An 18,405-nucleotide genomic window follows, 5' to 3' on the forward strand; every position below is an offset into this window, starting at 1 on the left:
ACAAAGGTCACTGCCTTGGGGAGCCGAGATACCGACCAGCAAAGTTGGCTGTAGAAGTCAGCTAATACGAATGGATCTGTCACCTCAGGCCGGGCCGGAATTCTAAGCCAAATTTGACCCGCCAGTTGACCGAGGAAGTCTGCTGTGGGGAACGGATCTGCCGGGGCCGGAGATTCAGATCCCCGGTCTCAGGGGGCAAATTCGACCCGCCGATCGGTGCTGAGGTTCTGATGGGGTTGAGATTGGCTGCCTTACCTGGCCCAGATATCACATTTTGGGTGGGGGGGGGGTGGTGGAGGAGAATTAACTGATGGTATTCAGTTGAACATTTTCAGTTTTGCCAGAACACCAATTTAGCTCTTCATGTCAACAAGACAGGGAGCCGATTGTTGACCAGGAAGGGAAATACAAGGGCCCATGAACGTTTCTTTGTCTAAGAAACGGCAGTAGCGAGTCGACAGCTTAATTCCTGGGTGTCCGATGATATGTCCTGGACCCAGCATATTGATGCAATCACAAATAAAACTCATCAATGCCTCCACTGCCTCATAAGTTTGAGATTTGGAATGTTGCCAAATTGTCTTGAACTTTTACAGTATGGCAGAAAGAATACTCACTGGGGGGGGGAGGGAAGAGAGTGGTAGACACTGTGGTCTATCACAGGTACTGACTGCGCCTCTATAAAAGACCTTGGCCACGCTGCTGCCATCCGGAAGAAGGTAGAGGAGCCTGAGAACCGCAACCTAGTTCAGGAATAGCTTCTTCCCAGCAACCATCAGGCTGTTAAAGCACCCTGCACAACCCTAACCACAACCTACCTCAGTAATGACCCACCTGGGACGTTGCATGACCACAGTTGACCTATATTTTGACCACGACAACATTCCCCCAGGGCTCCCCATTGCTGGTCGCTGTGCATCCATTCCCACAGAGGGAGGACAGGCCAAGTTAATGCCACACCTTGCTGCTATCAGCCTTTCACTCTGACCCCTTGACAACCTCCAAGACTCTATCACTAATGGAAACATCCTGTCCACATCTACTCTATCCAAGCCTTTCGTTATTCTAGGTTTCAATGAGATCCCCCCCCTCATTCTTCTAAACTCCAGCGAGTGCAGGCCCAGTGCCGACAAACGCTCATCATAGGTTAACCTACTCATTCCTGGGATCATTCTTGTAAGCCTCCTCTGGACCCTCTCCACAGCCAGAACATCCTTCCTCAGATATGGTGCCCAAAATTGCTCACAATATTCCAAATGCGGCCTTACCAGCGCCTTATAGAGCCTCAGGATTACATTCCTTTTTTTGGTATTCAAGCCCTCTTGAAATAAATAAGTTTGAGTTTGTTGAGTTTGTTTTCTTTACTTCCGATTCGACTTGCAGATTACCTTTTTGGGAATCCTGCACCAGCACTCCCAAGTCCCTTTGCACCTCCGATTTCTGGATTCTCTCCCCATTTAGAAAATCGTCTACGCCTTTATTCCTACCAAAATGCATGACTTCACACTTTGCTACACTATATTCCATCTGCCACCTCTCCCAACCTGTCCAAGTCCTTCTGCAGAGTCCCTGCTTTCAGTACATTAACTGCCCTTCTACCTATTTTCGTATTATTCGCAAACTTGGCCACAAAGCCTTCAATCCCCTCGTCCAAATCAATATACAAGGTGAAGCGTAGCGGCCTCAGCACCGACCACTGCGGAACTCCGCTAGTCTAAGCTTCGTCTCGCCATCGTATAGGAGGCAACATTGGGTCCAGTAGATGAGGTGCATGTGAACCTCAATCTCACCGAGAAGGGCTACTGGGGTTTCTGGATTAGGTCGAGGGAGGAGGTATAAATAAGGGACAGGTGTTCCACCTTCTGCGGTTGTAGGGGAAAGTATTTGGGAAGAGGGGTGGTTTGGTTTGGTTTGGATGGGCTGGGATGGTATGAATGAACCAAGAGAAGCAGATATGGACTAGAGCAAGCAGACTAGGCTACTGCTTCCCCAAACATCTCTTATCCCCCCCCCGTTTGCTCTCGCTGGCCGGTGGGAGGGGGTTGAAGAGGGGGGCCGCGGCTTTTGAGACGGCATGGTGCCGGTCTCCGCCCCGCTGCGGGTCCTGAGGTTTGGAGCCGCACCCGGAGAGGGGGTGCGGTCCCGGACCAGGATCCGGCAGACGTAGCAGCACTGCCGCCGCTTGGAGAGTCTCACCGCGGGGAGACGAGCCGCATGGAGCCGGAAGACGGAACACGGCAGGTGGGAGACCGAAACGAGAGGGGGTGTGTGGAGAGGGAAAGAATGGTGGGGGGGGGAGGGAAGTGGCCGGCCGGTGAGAGTGAAGAGGGGAGGGGGACAGACGAGGGAGAGGGTTGTCTGCAGAGGAAAGGAGGCTGGCTCTGGAGTTGATTTTCTTCTCTCACCGACCGCCGGACAGCCCGCGGGGTTCAGGGGCCTGTCCCAGTTCTCCCCATCCCACCCCCTTTACCTCCAACCTCCCCCCCTTTACCTCCAACCTTCCCCCACCCCCTTTACCTCCTACCTCCCCCCCCCTTTACCTCCAACCTCCCCCCTTTACCTCCAACCTTCCCCCACCCCCTTTACCTCCAACCTTCCCCACCCCCTTTACCTCCAACCTTCCCCCACCCCCTTTACCGCCAACCTTTCCCCACCCCCTTTACCTCCAACCTTCCCCATCCCCTTTACCTCCAACCTTCCCCATCCCCTTTACCTCCCCCCATTTACCTCCAACCTCCCCCCACCCCCTTTACCTCCAACCTTCCCTCCCCCCCTTTACCTCCAACCTTCCCCACCCCCTTTACCTCCAACCTCCCCCCTTTACCTCCAACCTTCCCCCCACCCCCTTTACCTCCAACCTTCCCCCACCCCCTTTACCTCCAACCTTCCCCCACCCCCTTTACCTCCAACCTCCCCTCTTTACCTCCAACCTTCCCCCACCCCCTTTACCTCCAACCTTCCCCACCCTTTACCTCCAACCTTCCCCCACCCCCTTTACCTCCAACCTCCCCCCCTTTACCTCCAACCTTCCCCCACCCCCTTTACATCCAACCTTCCCCACCCCCTTTACCTCCAACCTTCCCCCACCCCCTTTACCTCCAACCTCCCCCCTTTACCTCCAACCTTCCCCCACCCCCTTTACCTCCAACCTTCCCCCCCCCCCTTTACCTCCAACCTTTCCCCCCCCCTTACCTGTCGCCGGCTTCGTCCAGAGCTTCCCCAGTTTCTCGCTCCCCGCTGGGCGTCCGGCTCCGCCCTCTGCTCTTCCTTCTGTTCCCCCCTGTCGGACCCTCTCCTCTTCTCTCCCCACCCCGACCCTCCCGCCGTCGAGGGGGAGGGAATGAGGAGACGTTGTCTCTGGACATGTAAATTCTCTAGGGTTGTGGGGGTCAGTTCAAGAGAACAAGTGTTGAGATAGAAGATTAGCTCTAGAGGCTGAATGGCCCACTTCCGCTCAGATTTCTTGTTTTAGAGAATTTAGACCAGCAACGAAAGCTCATAATGTCCGGGCCAAACATGATATGTCCATTCCTTCTCTCCCGAGATGCTGCCTGACCTGCTGAGTTACTTCAACATTTTGTGAATAAATACCTTCGATTTGTACCAGCATCTGCAGTTATTTTCTTACACTTATGATACCAAGTTAAATAATCTCTGCATGTGCTTTATATCCATTCTTTACATATCCGTCGGCCTATCTAAAAGCCTCTTAAACGCCACTATCGTCTCCGCCTCCACCACCACCCCCGCCAGTACGTTCCAGGCACCCAGCTCACTCTCTATAAAAATAACTTACTCTGCGCATCTTCTTTAAGTTTTGCCCCTTTCACCTTAAAATGATACCCTCTACTCTTGACATTTCCACCCTGGGGAAAGAAGGTTCTGATACTCTAGCCTTTCCAGGACCCCATAATTTTAAATACTTCTACTGGGTCTCCCCTCAACCTCTGATACTCCAGAGGAAACATGTCTGATCAACCTCTCCTTGTGGCTAATACCCTTAAAGTAATGCAGCAAACCTCTTCTACACCCTCTCCGATGCCTCCATATTCTTCATGTGATGGGGCAACCAGAACGCAACATTATACTCCAAACATGGGCTAACCAAAATGTTATAAAGTTTTAATAGATAGAGCAGAGCACTGTCCTGTTGTCCCTCCAAGTCTGTGGCAACAAAATTTCCCATTTACATTCTATGGATTTTATATTGATCACAGTTTATTCTCACCACCCTCCCTCTGATGTCACCACTCACATACATGCCAGGGACAATTTAGAGTGGCCAATTAATCAACTGAATTGCACACTCTGCCTAAGACCACAAGAACATGCAGAGAGTTGTGGGTGTAGCCCAGTCCATCACACAGACCAAAATCCCCACCATCAACTCCATCCACACTTCACACTGAATCAGAAAAACAAACATAATCAAGGACCACTCACACCCTGGTCATTCCCTCTCCTCCCCTCTCCTGTCAGGCAGAAGATACAAAAAGCTCAAAAATACTTATGACCAGATTCCCCGCTGTAGGATGTACCCCCATCTCCCAATCTCCTCATTGCACCCTTACACTTTTGTTATCTGCACTTTTTCTGTAGCTGTAACACTATATTCTGCACCCTGTATATTTTCTCTTTAGCATTATCTGATGTACTCATGTACATTATGATGTGACTGGGTAGCAAGCAAAACCATATTTTTCATTGTACTTTGATACAAATGACAATATTAGACCCACCATCCAAGTAACTGCTGTCCCAGTCTATAGGATGGTTGATGCCCTCCCCATCTCCCATTATCACAGCTAAGGCTCCTGCACACCACTGCAGTGCCCCACCAGAATATTGGGCATCCACCCAGCCATCTTCCAAACTTTGCGCCAGGCAGGATATGTTCCTGCACTAACCAAGGGTTGAGCAGCGGGTACAGCACCTCCAGAGCCCCAGGTTCGATCCTGGCCTCTGCCGCTGTTTGTGTCGAGTTTGCACGTTCTTCCTAGAACCACGTAGGTTTCCTCCGGGTGCTCCTGTTTCCTCCCACATCCCAAAGACATGCTTCCTGGTAAAATCCCCCTTAGTTTACACGTAACAAAAAGAGGGAACTGATGGCTTTTGAAGAGAGGATAGGTAAGGGAAGGTAGGGAGAGGGGCAATGGGTCTCTCTGGGATCTGACATGATCCTGACTGAACTTGTGTTGTAATAAGTATAAGAAACAGAGTTTAAAGTTGCAGAGAAGCATGGGGGATGGGCGTCGAGATCTGAAGAGCGTGGATGATGGGCGGTGGGCTGAGGGATTTAAAGGCGGTAGTGCCTGTCAAGAGAGGAATGTTGGGAAGAGGCGTAGATAGGCGGGTAGGAATGGCAATAGCAACACCAGTAGAGGAGGGAGGGAAAAGTCCGAAATGTTGGCATTCATACTGGAATGGCCCAAATCAAAGGCCTTTAGAAGTTCACATAAACAACCTCCAACTACCAGTGTCCACAGCTAACCTCGGCATCAATCCGTCTCCCTCAAATATCTCTAAGATCTCTAAGATATTGTCCTTACTTATAGATTCCAATACAGCAGATGTCAGATTTGGAATTTCCTGGATTCTGTCTCATTTTTCCAGATTTTCCAATCTATTCCTGAGCCAAGAGAACTTGGGCAGATTGGCCAAGACATTAGGGTGTACGAGCATCCATTCCAGGGCAATTCAGCGGCTGGGACTTCTCTACCTTGTGTCTTTGCACATTGACTTCATAAGATCCAGCACTCAGTTCAGCATTAGCTCCCTGGCAGGTGTGACTCAAAGTAATTATTGAACTAATCTGTGTTTCCACATCGAACGGTGAATCAGATACTGTGACTGGGTGGAGCACACACAACCACACACAAGATGTTGTTCTGCACAAACATTTGTGCCCCGTCTCCTAATCTCGGCCCACTACCATTCATTAGAATAGCCCCACTGTTTGCAAGAACATAACAGAAGCAGGAGTATAAACGAGGAACTACAGATTCTGGTTTACACTAAAAGACACAAAGTGCTGGAGTAACTCTGGCAGGCAGGCAGCATCTCTGGAGAATATGGGCAGACGTTCTCCTCAAGCCCTCCTAAAGCTAGAGGGCTTAACATTCAGACTGATGCTGCCTGTACCCATCTGTCAATCACCCTTTACCTTATGCTCTACCCTCTGGCCATGTACTCCTCTGCTGGGGGTGGGAGGTAGTAAGCTTTCATGCACTTTGTATACCTCTCAGAATCTTGTGAAACTTTATTCTCTGCCTCTTCTGCTCTGCAAAAGCAGACCCAGGGTCACCACCCTTTCCTCACAAGTGAATCGCTCTGGTCCCAGGTAACATCCTGGTGAACCTCCTCTGCTTCCTCTCCAGGTCACATATATCCTACCTACAGTGAGGCCACCAGAACCATATTCCAGCATCATCTTACCAACATTTCATTAAGTTAAACCTTCCTGCTATTATATTTTATGCTGCCACTTTTTTCTTGAATCGTTTGTTCTGATGAGATTATGATGACAGTGAGGCGTTGACTCTGTTCCCCTCTGCACAGACGCTGCCTTCCGCCATTGTGTTTTATTCTTGATTTCTAGCCTCTGCGGGGTTTTTTTTCTCTGTAAGGTTTCTCTCTCTGGCTGACAGGAAAGCTACCTGGAATCATTGAGTCATACAGCACGGAAACAGATCCTTTTGCCCTTGTCAACCAAGATGTCCCATCTACACTAGTCCCATTTGCCTGCGTTGGCCCATATCACTCGGAACCTTTCCTATTTATGTACCTGCCAAAATCTCTTTTAAATGTTGTTACATATGTACCTGCCTCAACTCCCTCCTCTGGCAGCTCATTCCACATACCCGCCGCCATGTCTAATCAGGCATCGCCTTCCGAAAGCAATCAGCATGTGTGTGCAGCTGCCAGATCAGTGAGCTGTTCGATGTGCACACTGAGCTTGGTGCAATCAGGAACAAACATAGGTATTCCAGATGAAATGGCAAGCTGCCAGGGAGGAAGGAACAGAATTGCAGCTGCATTTTCACAGGCCCAGAAGACCACGATGAGGTTTAGGTACAACGCCAACTTCTGATCATAGTTGTGCAGTTTGGATCTCTGCATACCCAAAGCCCCCACTAACATCCCCACAGAATAGACAGCTCACTTGTCAACAAGCCATGCATTTAGACATTGACTAGCTGTGTTTGTGCCTGGAAAAGGAGCACATAGAGATACACGGAACTGCAGATGATGGAATTTTTAGCAGAAAACAAAAAGTGCTTGAAGAACTCAGCGGGTTGGGCAGCATCCGGAGAGGGAATGGACCGATGATATTTCGGGTCAGGAGCCTTCTTCAGACTGATTGGAGTAAGGGGACGAAAACTGGAACAGAGCAGTGGGATTGGGGCAAAGCCTGGCAAGTGATAGGTGGAGGAAAAAACTGCAGATGCTCGTTTAAATCAAAGGTAGTCACAAAATGCTGGAGTAACTCGGCGAGACAGGCAGCATCTCTGGAGAGAAAGAATTGGTGAAGTTTCTGGGCTGAGACCCTTCTTCAGACTGATGTCAGGGGAGTGGGCAGGACAGAGATAGAATGTAGTCGGAGACAGTAAGACTGGTGGGATAACTGGGAAGGTGGAGGGGATGGGGAGAGAGGGAAAGCAAGGGCTATTTAAAATTAGAGAAGTCAATGTTCATACCGCTGGGGTGTAAGCAACCCAAGTGAAATATGAGGTGCTGTTCTTCCAATTTGCGCTGGGCCTCACTCTGACAATGGAGGAGGCCCAGGACCGAAAGGTCAGATTGGGAATGGGAGGGGGAGTTGAAGTGCTGAGCAACCAGGAGATCAGGTAGATTAAGACGGACTGAGCGGAGGTGTTCTGCGAAACGATCGGTAAGTGATAGGTGGATACAGGTGGGGGGGGGGATGTATTGGCAGATGGATGGTGTAAGTGACAAAGACTAGAGGTGAAAATGAGACAAAGGGGAGTCAGATAAGTAAAGAAGAGAAGTGAAATGTAAAACCAGAGGGAGGGATATGGGTGGAGGGAGATAGTGAGAGGGGGAATAAAAGGGAAATGAGGGACTCGGGGATGGGAGATGAGCGCACAGAGGAGGGGGAAATGGACCAGGGTGATGGTGGAGGGAGGGGGGGTTGGTTGGTTGATGGTGAAAGAAAGGTGTGCTCTAGGGGGTGGTGAAAAAAAGGGAAATGGGGGTAATTAAAATTGGAAGGCTGGAACAGGAAAATAATATAGTTAATGGCAATACCCTTAAATTCATTGGTGATGGAACTCAGTGGGTCAGGCAGCATCTGGAATATTGGCTGGTTCATTAGTCATGTGTACAGTGTTAAGCTTTCAGTCAAATCATACCATACATGAGTACAATCAAGCCATGCACAAGTACAACAGGTAGTACAAAGAGAAAAATATTATAGTGTTATAGTGTTACAGCATTGTAGCATTACAGTTATAAATAAAAAGTGCAAGGGCTGTAATGAGGTTGGTTGGGAGATCGGGACTACACCCTAGCTTTAGGGTGGATTGTTCAGTAGTCTAATAACAGCAGGGAAGAAACTGTTCCTGAATCTGTACGGGCTTTCAAACTCTTGCATCTTCTACCCGACGAAAGAGAGAAGAGGGAATGACTGGGGTGCGAGTGGTCCTTGATTATGTTGGCTGCTTCCCTCCTTTGGTGCAGAGGGGAGAAACCTATTAAGGGGAAGTGAGGGGATGGGGTAGGACTAAAATCAGCAGGTGAGAGGTGTATACAGGCGAGGAGAGGTGATTGACAGATAGTTGGGAGGTTCCATCACTGTGAAGAAGGGTCCTGACCCATAATGTCGCCCCTCCATTCCCTCCACATATGTTGCATGACCGGCTGAGTTCCTCCAGCGCTTTGTTTTTTTATGGTCAAGAGTCTCCAGTCCCTCGTGTCTTCTCGTTGGTTAACTCCCTTGTAGCAGACACCTAGCCAGCTTTACTTTGACCTTTGTTTAAGAGCCCTGTAAGCCCTTTGTTGTTGGGGCTAGAGATCATTTGAATTAACCAAAATATGGTGTTTGCCCCAGGGTTTCTATAGTCCTATGCTCAAACCCTGCTGTGGTAATGACTGTTCTTATCATTACTCTGCAAACATACTGTAGTGCCTGATCCTCCTCTGTGCAAGCAGGCACCACTGTTCTGTGCTATTTGGAAACACTCCAAGTATGTGGCGATTATTATTCTCCTGAACCAGTTGATCAAGTTTTTGTTTTTTTGCCAGCAGGGAGTTAGCATGCCAGCATTTATTACATATCCCTATATGGGGTCCTGGCACTATCCTCATACATTTTCTCTGCACTCTTAAAAAGACACAAAGTGCTGGAGTAACTCAGCGGGTCGGGCAGCATTTCTGGAACACAAGGATAAGCAACGTTTTGGGTTGCAGAAGGGACCCGACTTGAGATGTTGCCTATCCATGTTCTTCGGAAATGTAGCCTGACCCGCTGAGTTATTCCAGCACTTTGTGTCTTTTTCTGTAAAGCAGCATCTTCAGTTTGTTGTGTCTGCATGTTTTCTGCCTTCTTGCGAGCTTAATGACCTCTTTCCTATAGCAGGGTGACCAAAACTGAACACAATACTACTAGTGCAGCCTCACCAACATCTTGTACAGCTGTAACATAACATCCCAACTTCTGTACTCAATAAAAGACACAAAGTGCTGCAGTAACTCAGCGGGTCAGGCAGCATCTTTGATGAACATCGGCAGGCATTGTTTTGGGTCGGGACCCTTCTCCTGCCTTTGTGTGTCTTTTGTTGTAAATCAGCATCTGCAGTTCTTTGTTTCTACACTCAATACCCTGACAGATGGCCAGCGTGTCAAGGGGCTTCTTTACAACTTGCTTGCCTTCATCATTTGGGGCACTAAGAGAGCCATATTACAGCTTTGTAGGACTTTGGTTACACTGTGTGGCCAGGGGCACTTTCCCCTTCATCCAGTAGGAAAATAACTGCAGATGCTGGTACAAATCGAGGGTATCACAAAATGCTGGAGTAACTCAGCAGGTCAGGCAGCATCTCTGGAGAGAAGAAATGGGTGACGTTTCGGGTCGAGACCCTTCTTCATACTGATGTCAGGGGGGGCAGGACAAAGAAAGGATATAGGTGGAGACAGGAAGACAGTGGGAGAACTGGGAAGGGGGAGGGGAAGAGAGGGACAGAGCAACGATCTAAAGTTGGAGAAGTCAATGTTCATACCGCTGGGCTGTAAGCTGCCCAAGCGAAATATGAGGTGCTGTTCCTCCTTAACCAACCTGATCTCCCAGTGGCTGAGCACTGAAGAAGGATCTCGACCCGAAACGTCACCTATTCCTTCTTTCCAGAGATGCTGTCTGACCCGCTGAGTTACTCCAGCATTTTGTGATACCTTCCCCTTCATCCACGTGCTGTGGGCAGGGGCAGCGGCTGTGCGGAGCCCTCTCACTGCTCCCTTGTCTGTTAGGTGGAGGGAGGCCCTTGTCTGACAGCAGGCGCCGTCCGGGTGGACACGGGCAGGGAAGAGCCCCGGAGACTTCTTTACTTTACCAGCGGAGAGACCATGGGTGATAGCAGCGAAGAGGAGGAGGAGGAGGAGCCGGAGAGGACAGTCGAGCCTGTGAGAGCCAAGTGTCACTGGTGGTCACCGTCCTACGCTCTGCTCCGCCTCACAGCCCACACCTGCCGTGGGTCTGCCCGGCATCACCCACACCTGCTGGCATCACCCACGCCTGCCCAGCATCAGCTAGATCTGTCCAGCTACCTACACATTTGTCCACCATCACCCACATCTTGTGGTAACTCCAAATCTGGCCAGGTGTCTCCACACCTGCCCTGTATCGTATACATCTGCCTGGTATCGCCCACACCTGCAGTTCATTCCTACTGCAGTTCATTCCTACACCAACACTGTATCTGGTTGATATCCCACACACCAGGTTGGCACCCTCGCATTCTGCACATGTGGCTGGAGACCTAGACATCTGTTTGACATCCTGTATTTCTAGCCAGCTTCCTGCACATCTGACCAGCATTCCCACATCGAGCCAGCTTCCTGCACATCTGCCCACACCAACACCTATTCAGCATCACCAACATCTGGCCAGCATTCTACACTTCTGGGCAGCTTCATCTAGATCCCACCCGCTCCACATTTCTATTTCAATCTGCCCTTGTCCTCTGCATTTTTCCCTCTGATCTGATCATCTCCCACATACTTTTCCTGGGTCTCTGCCACAATCTCCACTCATTCAATCTCCTCACAGCTCCACCAGATTCCCTCACTCACACAATCCTCGTGTATACATTCCTGGGGATATACCCACAGGGTCACTCTGTGTGTGTGTGTGTGTGTGTGTGTGGGGGGGGGAGTCAGTGGGGGAAGGGTGGGTCAGTGGGAGAGTGGTTTCAGTACGGGAGAGGAATGGATTTGTGAGGGAGGGGGAATCGCTGGGGGAAAGGGAGTCAGTAGAGAGGGATAGGTGGATAAGTGGGGGAGAGAGGTATTGTCAGGGGAGGGGAGGATCAGTGGAGTGGGTGTCGGTGGGACACAGGGGTGGGAGGTTTACAGGTGAGGTAGATCTGTGGGAGTGGGGACAGGGCTAAGTCAATGGAGGACAGTGGGGTAGAGGGTTGGGGGTGAGGGGGGTTCATGGGGTGGGGTGGGTCTGTAGGGCAGGGTTCAATGGGGGATGGTGGGTTGGTGGAGGGGGTTTATTGGGGAGTGGTTAGTGGGAAGGTCTCGATGAGGGACAGGGATGGGTCTGTGAGGGATGGATCTCGGTGGAGAAGTAGGGTGGGTCTGTAGGGAGAGGGGTTCATTGAGGGGATGGTTCTGTGGGGAGAGATGTCAGTGGAGGAGAGGGATGTGTCTGTGGGAGAGGGATCAGTGGGGAAGATGGGTGCTGTCCATACACGCTCTGACACAACTTAGCAGGAACTATTGGTGAACAGACCAATGCTCAGATGAGGGACTGGGGGGCAGAGTTGGGCTGGGGTTTAGGTGGGACTTGGCAAGGTGAGGACAAGAGCAGGAATCTAACGGTCATCGATTACCTTCCAGTCCACTCTCCCATGGGGAAACTACCTGTGGTTCTGGGCAACGTACCTTGCGAGAAGATCCTTGTTGAGTGAGTATTAAACAGGCGCAAGGAGATGGTCTGAGAACTGTTAACCAGGAAACTGTTAAGTAACTAACCAGTTAACTAGCTAACCGGTTAGCTGAGAGAAGTAGAATCTTGTAAATGCTTGGTAAAGGTAGCAATGGATGGGAGCAGGGGAGGGGGAAGGGGTTTTGGGGAAACAGATTGAGAGGAAAGGAACACTCAAACATCCCTGAACCACTCCCTCTGCAACTCTTTGGTTCATTCATCCCATACCACCCCTTCTCCAGGTACATACCCTGCCACCTGTCCTACCTTCTTCTGTATTGTATGGCTTGCTGGGCATGCGTTTGATTATACAACGTCACCACAACTGTACAACTACACACTGACCATACAACATCACACAGACTATTACTATCACATGTACCAAGATGCTTTCCAGTCCACTTTCCCATGGGGACACTACCTGTGGTTCTGGACAACATACCTTGCCAGAAGATCCTTGTTGAGTGAGTATTGCATGGGGGCAAGGAGCTTTGGCACGGTGGCGCAATGGTAGAGTTACTCCCTTACAGCGCCAGAGACCCGGGTTCGATTCTGACTGCTGGTGCTGTCTGTATGGAGTTTGTACATTCTCCCAGTGTCCCGCGTGGGTTTTTCCCCGGAGCTCCAGTTTCCTCCCACATTCCAAAGATGAACAGGTTTGTCGGTTAATTGTCTTGGTAAAATTGTAAGTCGTCCCTCGTGTGTGTGGAATAATGTGTTAATGTGAGGGGATCGCTGGTCGGCGCGGACACGGTGGGCTGATGGACCTGTTTCCGCACTGTGTCTCTAAACTAAAACTAAAGATGCAGTGAAAAACCTTCTTTGCGTGCTATCCGGTCAAAATATGCACAAGTGCAATCAAACCATACAAGTACTAGAGATCGAAAAGAGAAAAATACCAGAATGTTACAGCATTATAGCATTACAGTTACAGAAACAGTGCAGATAAAAGGTAGGTTGGGAGATGACTTCACCCTTGCTTATGGGAGGAGCACTCAGTAGTCTGATAACAGGGGGAAGAAGCTGTTCATGAGTCTGGAGGTACGTGCTTGCAAGCATTTTGAGCATTAGCTAATTCAGCAGAGATTTACTCTGTCCCCTTACTGTGCCCTATGTTGACAGACAGTGGGGAGGGTCTGGTGCCATGATTTGTATTTCTCTGACATTTTGTCATTTCCTTTCCCCCAGCCTGTGACTTTCTCGGTGGGAAACTGGCCAACCTGTTGGGGCTGACCACAGCCAAGTACCAGTACGCAGTTGATGAATACTTCAATGTTCAAGACCAGGTCTCTGACACGTTTCATGAATATACGGTGTTGTATTTTATGTAGGCAAGGTGCAATTATTGGGTTATTGATGGAATGCAGCAAATATTTTACACCAATACACCTAAGTGACCAACAGGATATCCAACACGATTTCATACTAATTTTACAATTTTCTATAAGTGAACAACATGTTCTTTGATTCTGATTTTTGTAAACATTGTTCGATCATTTAACACAAACAAAGCATGTTCCAGGCACCCACCACCCTGTGTAAAAGAAAACTTGCCCCGCACATCTCCTTTAAACTTTGCCCCTCTGACTTTAAAGCTATGCCCTCTGAGGAATTTGACATTTCCTCCCTGGGAGAAAGGTTCTGACTATATACACTAAACATGCCTCGCATAATTCTATACACCGTAACTTCCCCTTTGTTCTACTTATTGTGCTTGAGTTTCATTTGATTGTATCTATGTATAGTATATCTGATCTGTTTGGATAGCCTGCAAAACAAAGCTTTTCACTGCACTTTGGTACACATGACAATAATAAGCCTAAACCTAAACTTTTATCAGGTCTTCCCTCAACTGAGAATAATGGGAAAAGTTAGGGAGGGCAGGGAAGGGGAGCATAAGCACCAGTCACAGACTGTGACCCCTCAACTCCGTCGTTGAGTAACATCATGGCCTATCTTTTTCTCACCTCAACTCCACTTTCCACTTAATATCCAGGTCTCTCTCAACTCCTAACAAATATTTTCAGCAAAAATATTTTCAGAGGTCTCCATAACCTCCCAGGAAGCCCAAAGGTTCACCACCTAGGGGAAAGAACTCGTCTCTGTTCTGTATGGGCGACCTATTTTTGTGAGGCTTGGTCCCATTGTTCTAGACCACTCCCAGCCAGGGGAAACATCCTCTCCTTGAGAGTAGGAGAGAAGAGGTATGGGAGGGGTGCTGGGTGGTTACGCAGAACATAGAACAGTACAACACAGGACCAGGCCCTTCGGCCCACAATGTCTGTGCCGAACATGATGCCAAGACAACTCTTATCTGCCTGCACATGATCCATTTAAAAATGTTTGTCTCTGCCTCTCCAGGATTTAAACTCACGGCCCTCCAGGATTTAAAGTCACTGCTCTTTACTTCCAGGAAGAAGATGAAGACGGAGAAGATGTCACAGAAATGGAGGAGATGGAAGTCAATGAGAGGAGGCATCTGCCGATTCAGAAACCTGAATATGGGACAGCAAAGGATACAGGAATCCACAGTGGGGCTGAGACCAGGCACCAGGTTTCGTACACTAATGAAGTGCTGGGAGACAGTGGAGATGAGGATAACTAACCCCATCCATTGTCGCCCCTCCTTGGGTATAATTCCTTCCCCTGCCGATTGTTGCAACTCTTCGCAAGACAAACTGAGGCTGAAAGTGTTTAGTTGTTCCTCCACTCCCACAAGGGGCAATGTCACCAGCTGGCCTTCCATCTCCTAGAACTAGCCTGCAATTGGGTTGGGCCGTCACCTCTTGGTTAAATATGAGTTCAATCTCTCTCCTCCCAGATGCTGTCTGACCTACTGTGCATTTCCAATGTTCATGTTTTGGAATTCTAGCATCTGGAGTTTTTAGTGACTAAGTTATTATATCAATGATTCTGAGGATACATATTTCAAATCTCACCACGGCAACTTGGTCATTAAATATGGAATTTTAAGTATCGGTATGGTGACCATGTCTTTCTAAACTAGTCCCACCTGTCTGTCTTTGGCCCATATCCCTCTAAATCTTCCCCATTCATGTACCTGTCCAAATGTCTTTTAAATGCTGTTATAGTACCTGTCTCAATGACCTCCTCTGGCAGCTTGTTGCATATACTCACCAACCTCTGTGCGAGAAAGTTCCCCTTCAGATTCCTGTTAAATGTTTCCCCTTTCACATAAAATCCATGTCCTCTAGTTGTAGACTTCACTACCTTAGTAAAAAGACTCTATGCATTTACTATGCCCCTCATTTTATACACTTCTTGTGTAGGTTCATCCCTCAGAGTCCTTGTCTCCAGGGAAAACAGATCAAGCCTATCCAACTCTCCTTAACAATGTGCTCCTGGAACAGATGCCCTACAATGCTGAGGACTACATTCTGGACTCTGTATTTTCCTCTTTGCTGTACCTATTGTACTTGAGTTTTAATTGATTGTATTTATGTATAGTATATCTGATCCGTTTGGATAGCCACCTCTCTTCCAGCTTTCTCCCTTCCCCCCACTCTTCCAGCTTTCTCCCCTCCCCCCATACAATCAGTCTGAAGAAGGGTCCCGATCCAAAACGTCACCTATCTTTGTTCTCCAGAGGTGCTACCGACCCACTAGGGACAGTTATGTTGCACTGGTTCTCAGCTAGGATGCTTGTACTTCCAGAGAGGAGGATCCCACTTGCTAAGCTGTTGATGTTTCTCTTCTCGACCACTGATTAGAAATTTACCAAAGGCTAGTGAATCTCTGCAAATATGACTTTGTTGGAAGGACGTAATAGCAAGGATTATAACAGATACATTCCACTAGCCTACAGCTGGGGGAGCTGAAGAGCTGTTATAAACCTTGTGCAGGAAAATAACTGCAGATGCTAGTACAAATCGAAGGTATTACAAAATGCTGGAGTAACGCAGCATCTCTGGAGAGAAGGAATGGGTGACGTTTCGGATCGAGACCCTTCTTTAGACTGATGTCAGGGGGGCGGGACAAAGAAAGGATATAGGTGGAGACAGGAAGACAGTGGGAGAACTGGGAAGGGGGAGGGGAAGCGAGGGACAGAGGAGCTATCTAAAGTTAGAGAAGTCAATGTTCATACCGCTGGGCTGTAAGCTGCCCAAGCGAAATATGAGGTGCTGTTCCTCCAATTTGTGGTGGGCCTCACTATGACACTGGAGGAGGCCCATGTCAGAAAGGTCAGACTGGAAGTGGGAGGGGGAGTTGAAGTGCTCAGCCACCGGGAGTTCAGGTTGGTTAAGGCGGAATGAGCGACGGTGTTGAGCGAAACGATCGCCGATGTAGAGAAGTTGACATCTGGAACAGCGGATACAATAGATGAGGTTATAAACCTTTGTTCTCGATGCACCCAGTCTGGGCTTAGATGTTGCAGCCTTGATTTCCTTGCAACTTTGTAGGGTTGCATTACCGCACAATTCCGTTTGTGCCATTAATACAAGTTTGTTTGCAATATCTGAGCTAGCTGAAAGAATTGAAGGAATTCCGAAGGTAAACTGCACTTAGCCCAATAGGATAGGGGAGAAGAGGGACTAGCAAGGGTGAAAATGGTCCTTGATTACGTTGGCTGCTTTCTTGATAGAACATAGAACAGTACAGCACCGGGACGGGCCCTTCGGCCCACAATGTTTGTGCCAAACATGTTGCCAAATTAAAGTGATCTCATTTGCCTGTACATGATCCACATCCCTCTATTCCCTGCACTTCAATGTGCCTATCTAAACACCTCTTAAACACCACTTTCTTATTCACTTCCACCATAATGCCTGGCAATGCATTCCAGGCCCACACTACTGCGTAAAAGAATTCTTGGCCCGCACATCCTCATTAAACTTTCCTCCTCTTACCTTATAGCTCTTCCCTCTAGTGTTGTATATTTCCACCCAGGGGAAAAAGACTGCCCTCTTCGGGCTAATGCAGTTTATTGCTTTCACGTGTACCGTGATGCAGTGGAAAGCTTTTCTTTGTGTGCTAGTCAGTTAAATCAAATCATACTATACTTGAATACAATCAAGCCATACAAAGATACAACTGGTATTTCAAAGAGAAAAATGCCAGTGTGCAGAGGGATCTGGGAATACAAGTACATGGTCCCCTGAAAGTGGTGCCACAGGTAGATCGGAGTGTGAAGGAGGGTTTTGGCGCGTTGGCCTTCGTCAGGGAATTGAGTATAGAAGTTGGGATGGAGACATAGGAAACTGTAGGTGCTGGAATCTTGAGCAAAAAAACACAATCCTGGGGTAACTCAGCGGGTCAGGCAACATTTGTAGAGGAAACGGACAGACAGCATTTCAGGTCAGGACCCTTCCGATGAATGAACTGCTGGGGGTAGGACAAGGTTTGGCAAGTGATAGGTAAATACCGGTGAGGGGGCAGATGATTGGTAGATGGGTGGAGTAAGTAACAAAGATTAGAGGTGAAAAGGAGATAACAGGGTGCCAGATCACGAGAGGAGTGAAATGTAAAGCTTGAGGGAGGGATATGGATGGGATAGGTGTGGGGAGGGGAGAATGGAAAGAAGGGTGATGAAGGGGACATAGGGGACTCAGGAATAGGAAGGGTGGAAGATGAGCATATGGAAGAATATGGAAGCATATGGGCGGCACGGTAGCGCAGCGGTAGAGTTGCTGCTTTACAGCGAATGCAGCGCCGGAGACTCAGGTTCGATCCTGACTACGGGTGCTGCACTGTAAGGAGTTTGTACGTTCTCCCCGTGACCTGCGTGGGTTTTCTCCGAGATCTTCGGTTTCCTCCCACACTCCAAAGACGTACAGGTATGTAGGTTAATTGGCTGGGTAAATGTAAAAATTATCCCTAGTGGGTGTAGGATAGTGTTAATGTGCGGGGATCGCTGGGCGGCACGGACTTGGTGGGCCGAAAAGGCCTGTTTCCGGCTGTATATATATATGATATGATATGATAAGAAGGGAAAGAAGCAGGGTGACTGGGGTGGTGGGTGATTTGGGGAGAAATGTGTCTGCGCCAGAATGGGGATGGGGGTGAGTAGTGGAGGAAGAGAGGGGGTAGGGAGGGCATTATTTGAAATCGGAGAATTCAATGTTCATTCTAAGAGGTTGTAGGCTACCCAAGCAGAATGTGAGGTGCTGTTCTTCAGGTTTGTACATGGCCTCACTCTGGCAATCGAGGCGACCAATGATAGAAAGGTCAGTATGGGAATGGGACGGGGAGGTAAAATGGCTAACACCAGTTTGAAGAAG

General features: G+C 48.8%; 1 protein-coding gene across 1 annotated transcript; it reads left to right on the plus strand.

Moving 5' to 3' along the window:
• The first annotated feature begins 2,074 nt into the window (after window positions 1-2,074).
• LOC144593869 (protein FAM177B) lies at window positions 2,075-17,704 on the plus strand. Its single transcript, XM_078399990.1, is given in 6 exon segments — window positions 2,075-2,131; window positions 2,134-2,241; window positions 10,483-10,635; window positions 12,079-12,145; window positions 13,355-13,452; window positions 14,580-17,704. Coding segments are annotated over 6 exon segments (675 nt in total). The 3' UTR covers window positions 14,772-17,704.
• The last annotated feature ends 701 nt before the right edge of the window (window positions 17,705-18,405 follow it).

This window comes from Rhinoraja longicauda, chromosome 5, assembly GCF_053455715.1.
Source record: "Rhinoraja longicauda isolate Sanriku21f chromosome 5, sRhiLon1.1, whole genome shotgun sequence".
NCBI classification, from domain to species: domain Eukaryota; kingdom Metazoa; phylum Chordata; class Chondrichthyes; order Rajiformes; family Arhynchobatidae; genus Rhinoraja; species Rhinoraja longicauda.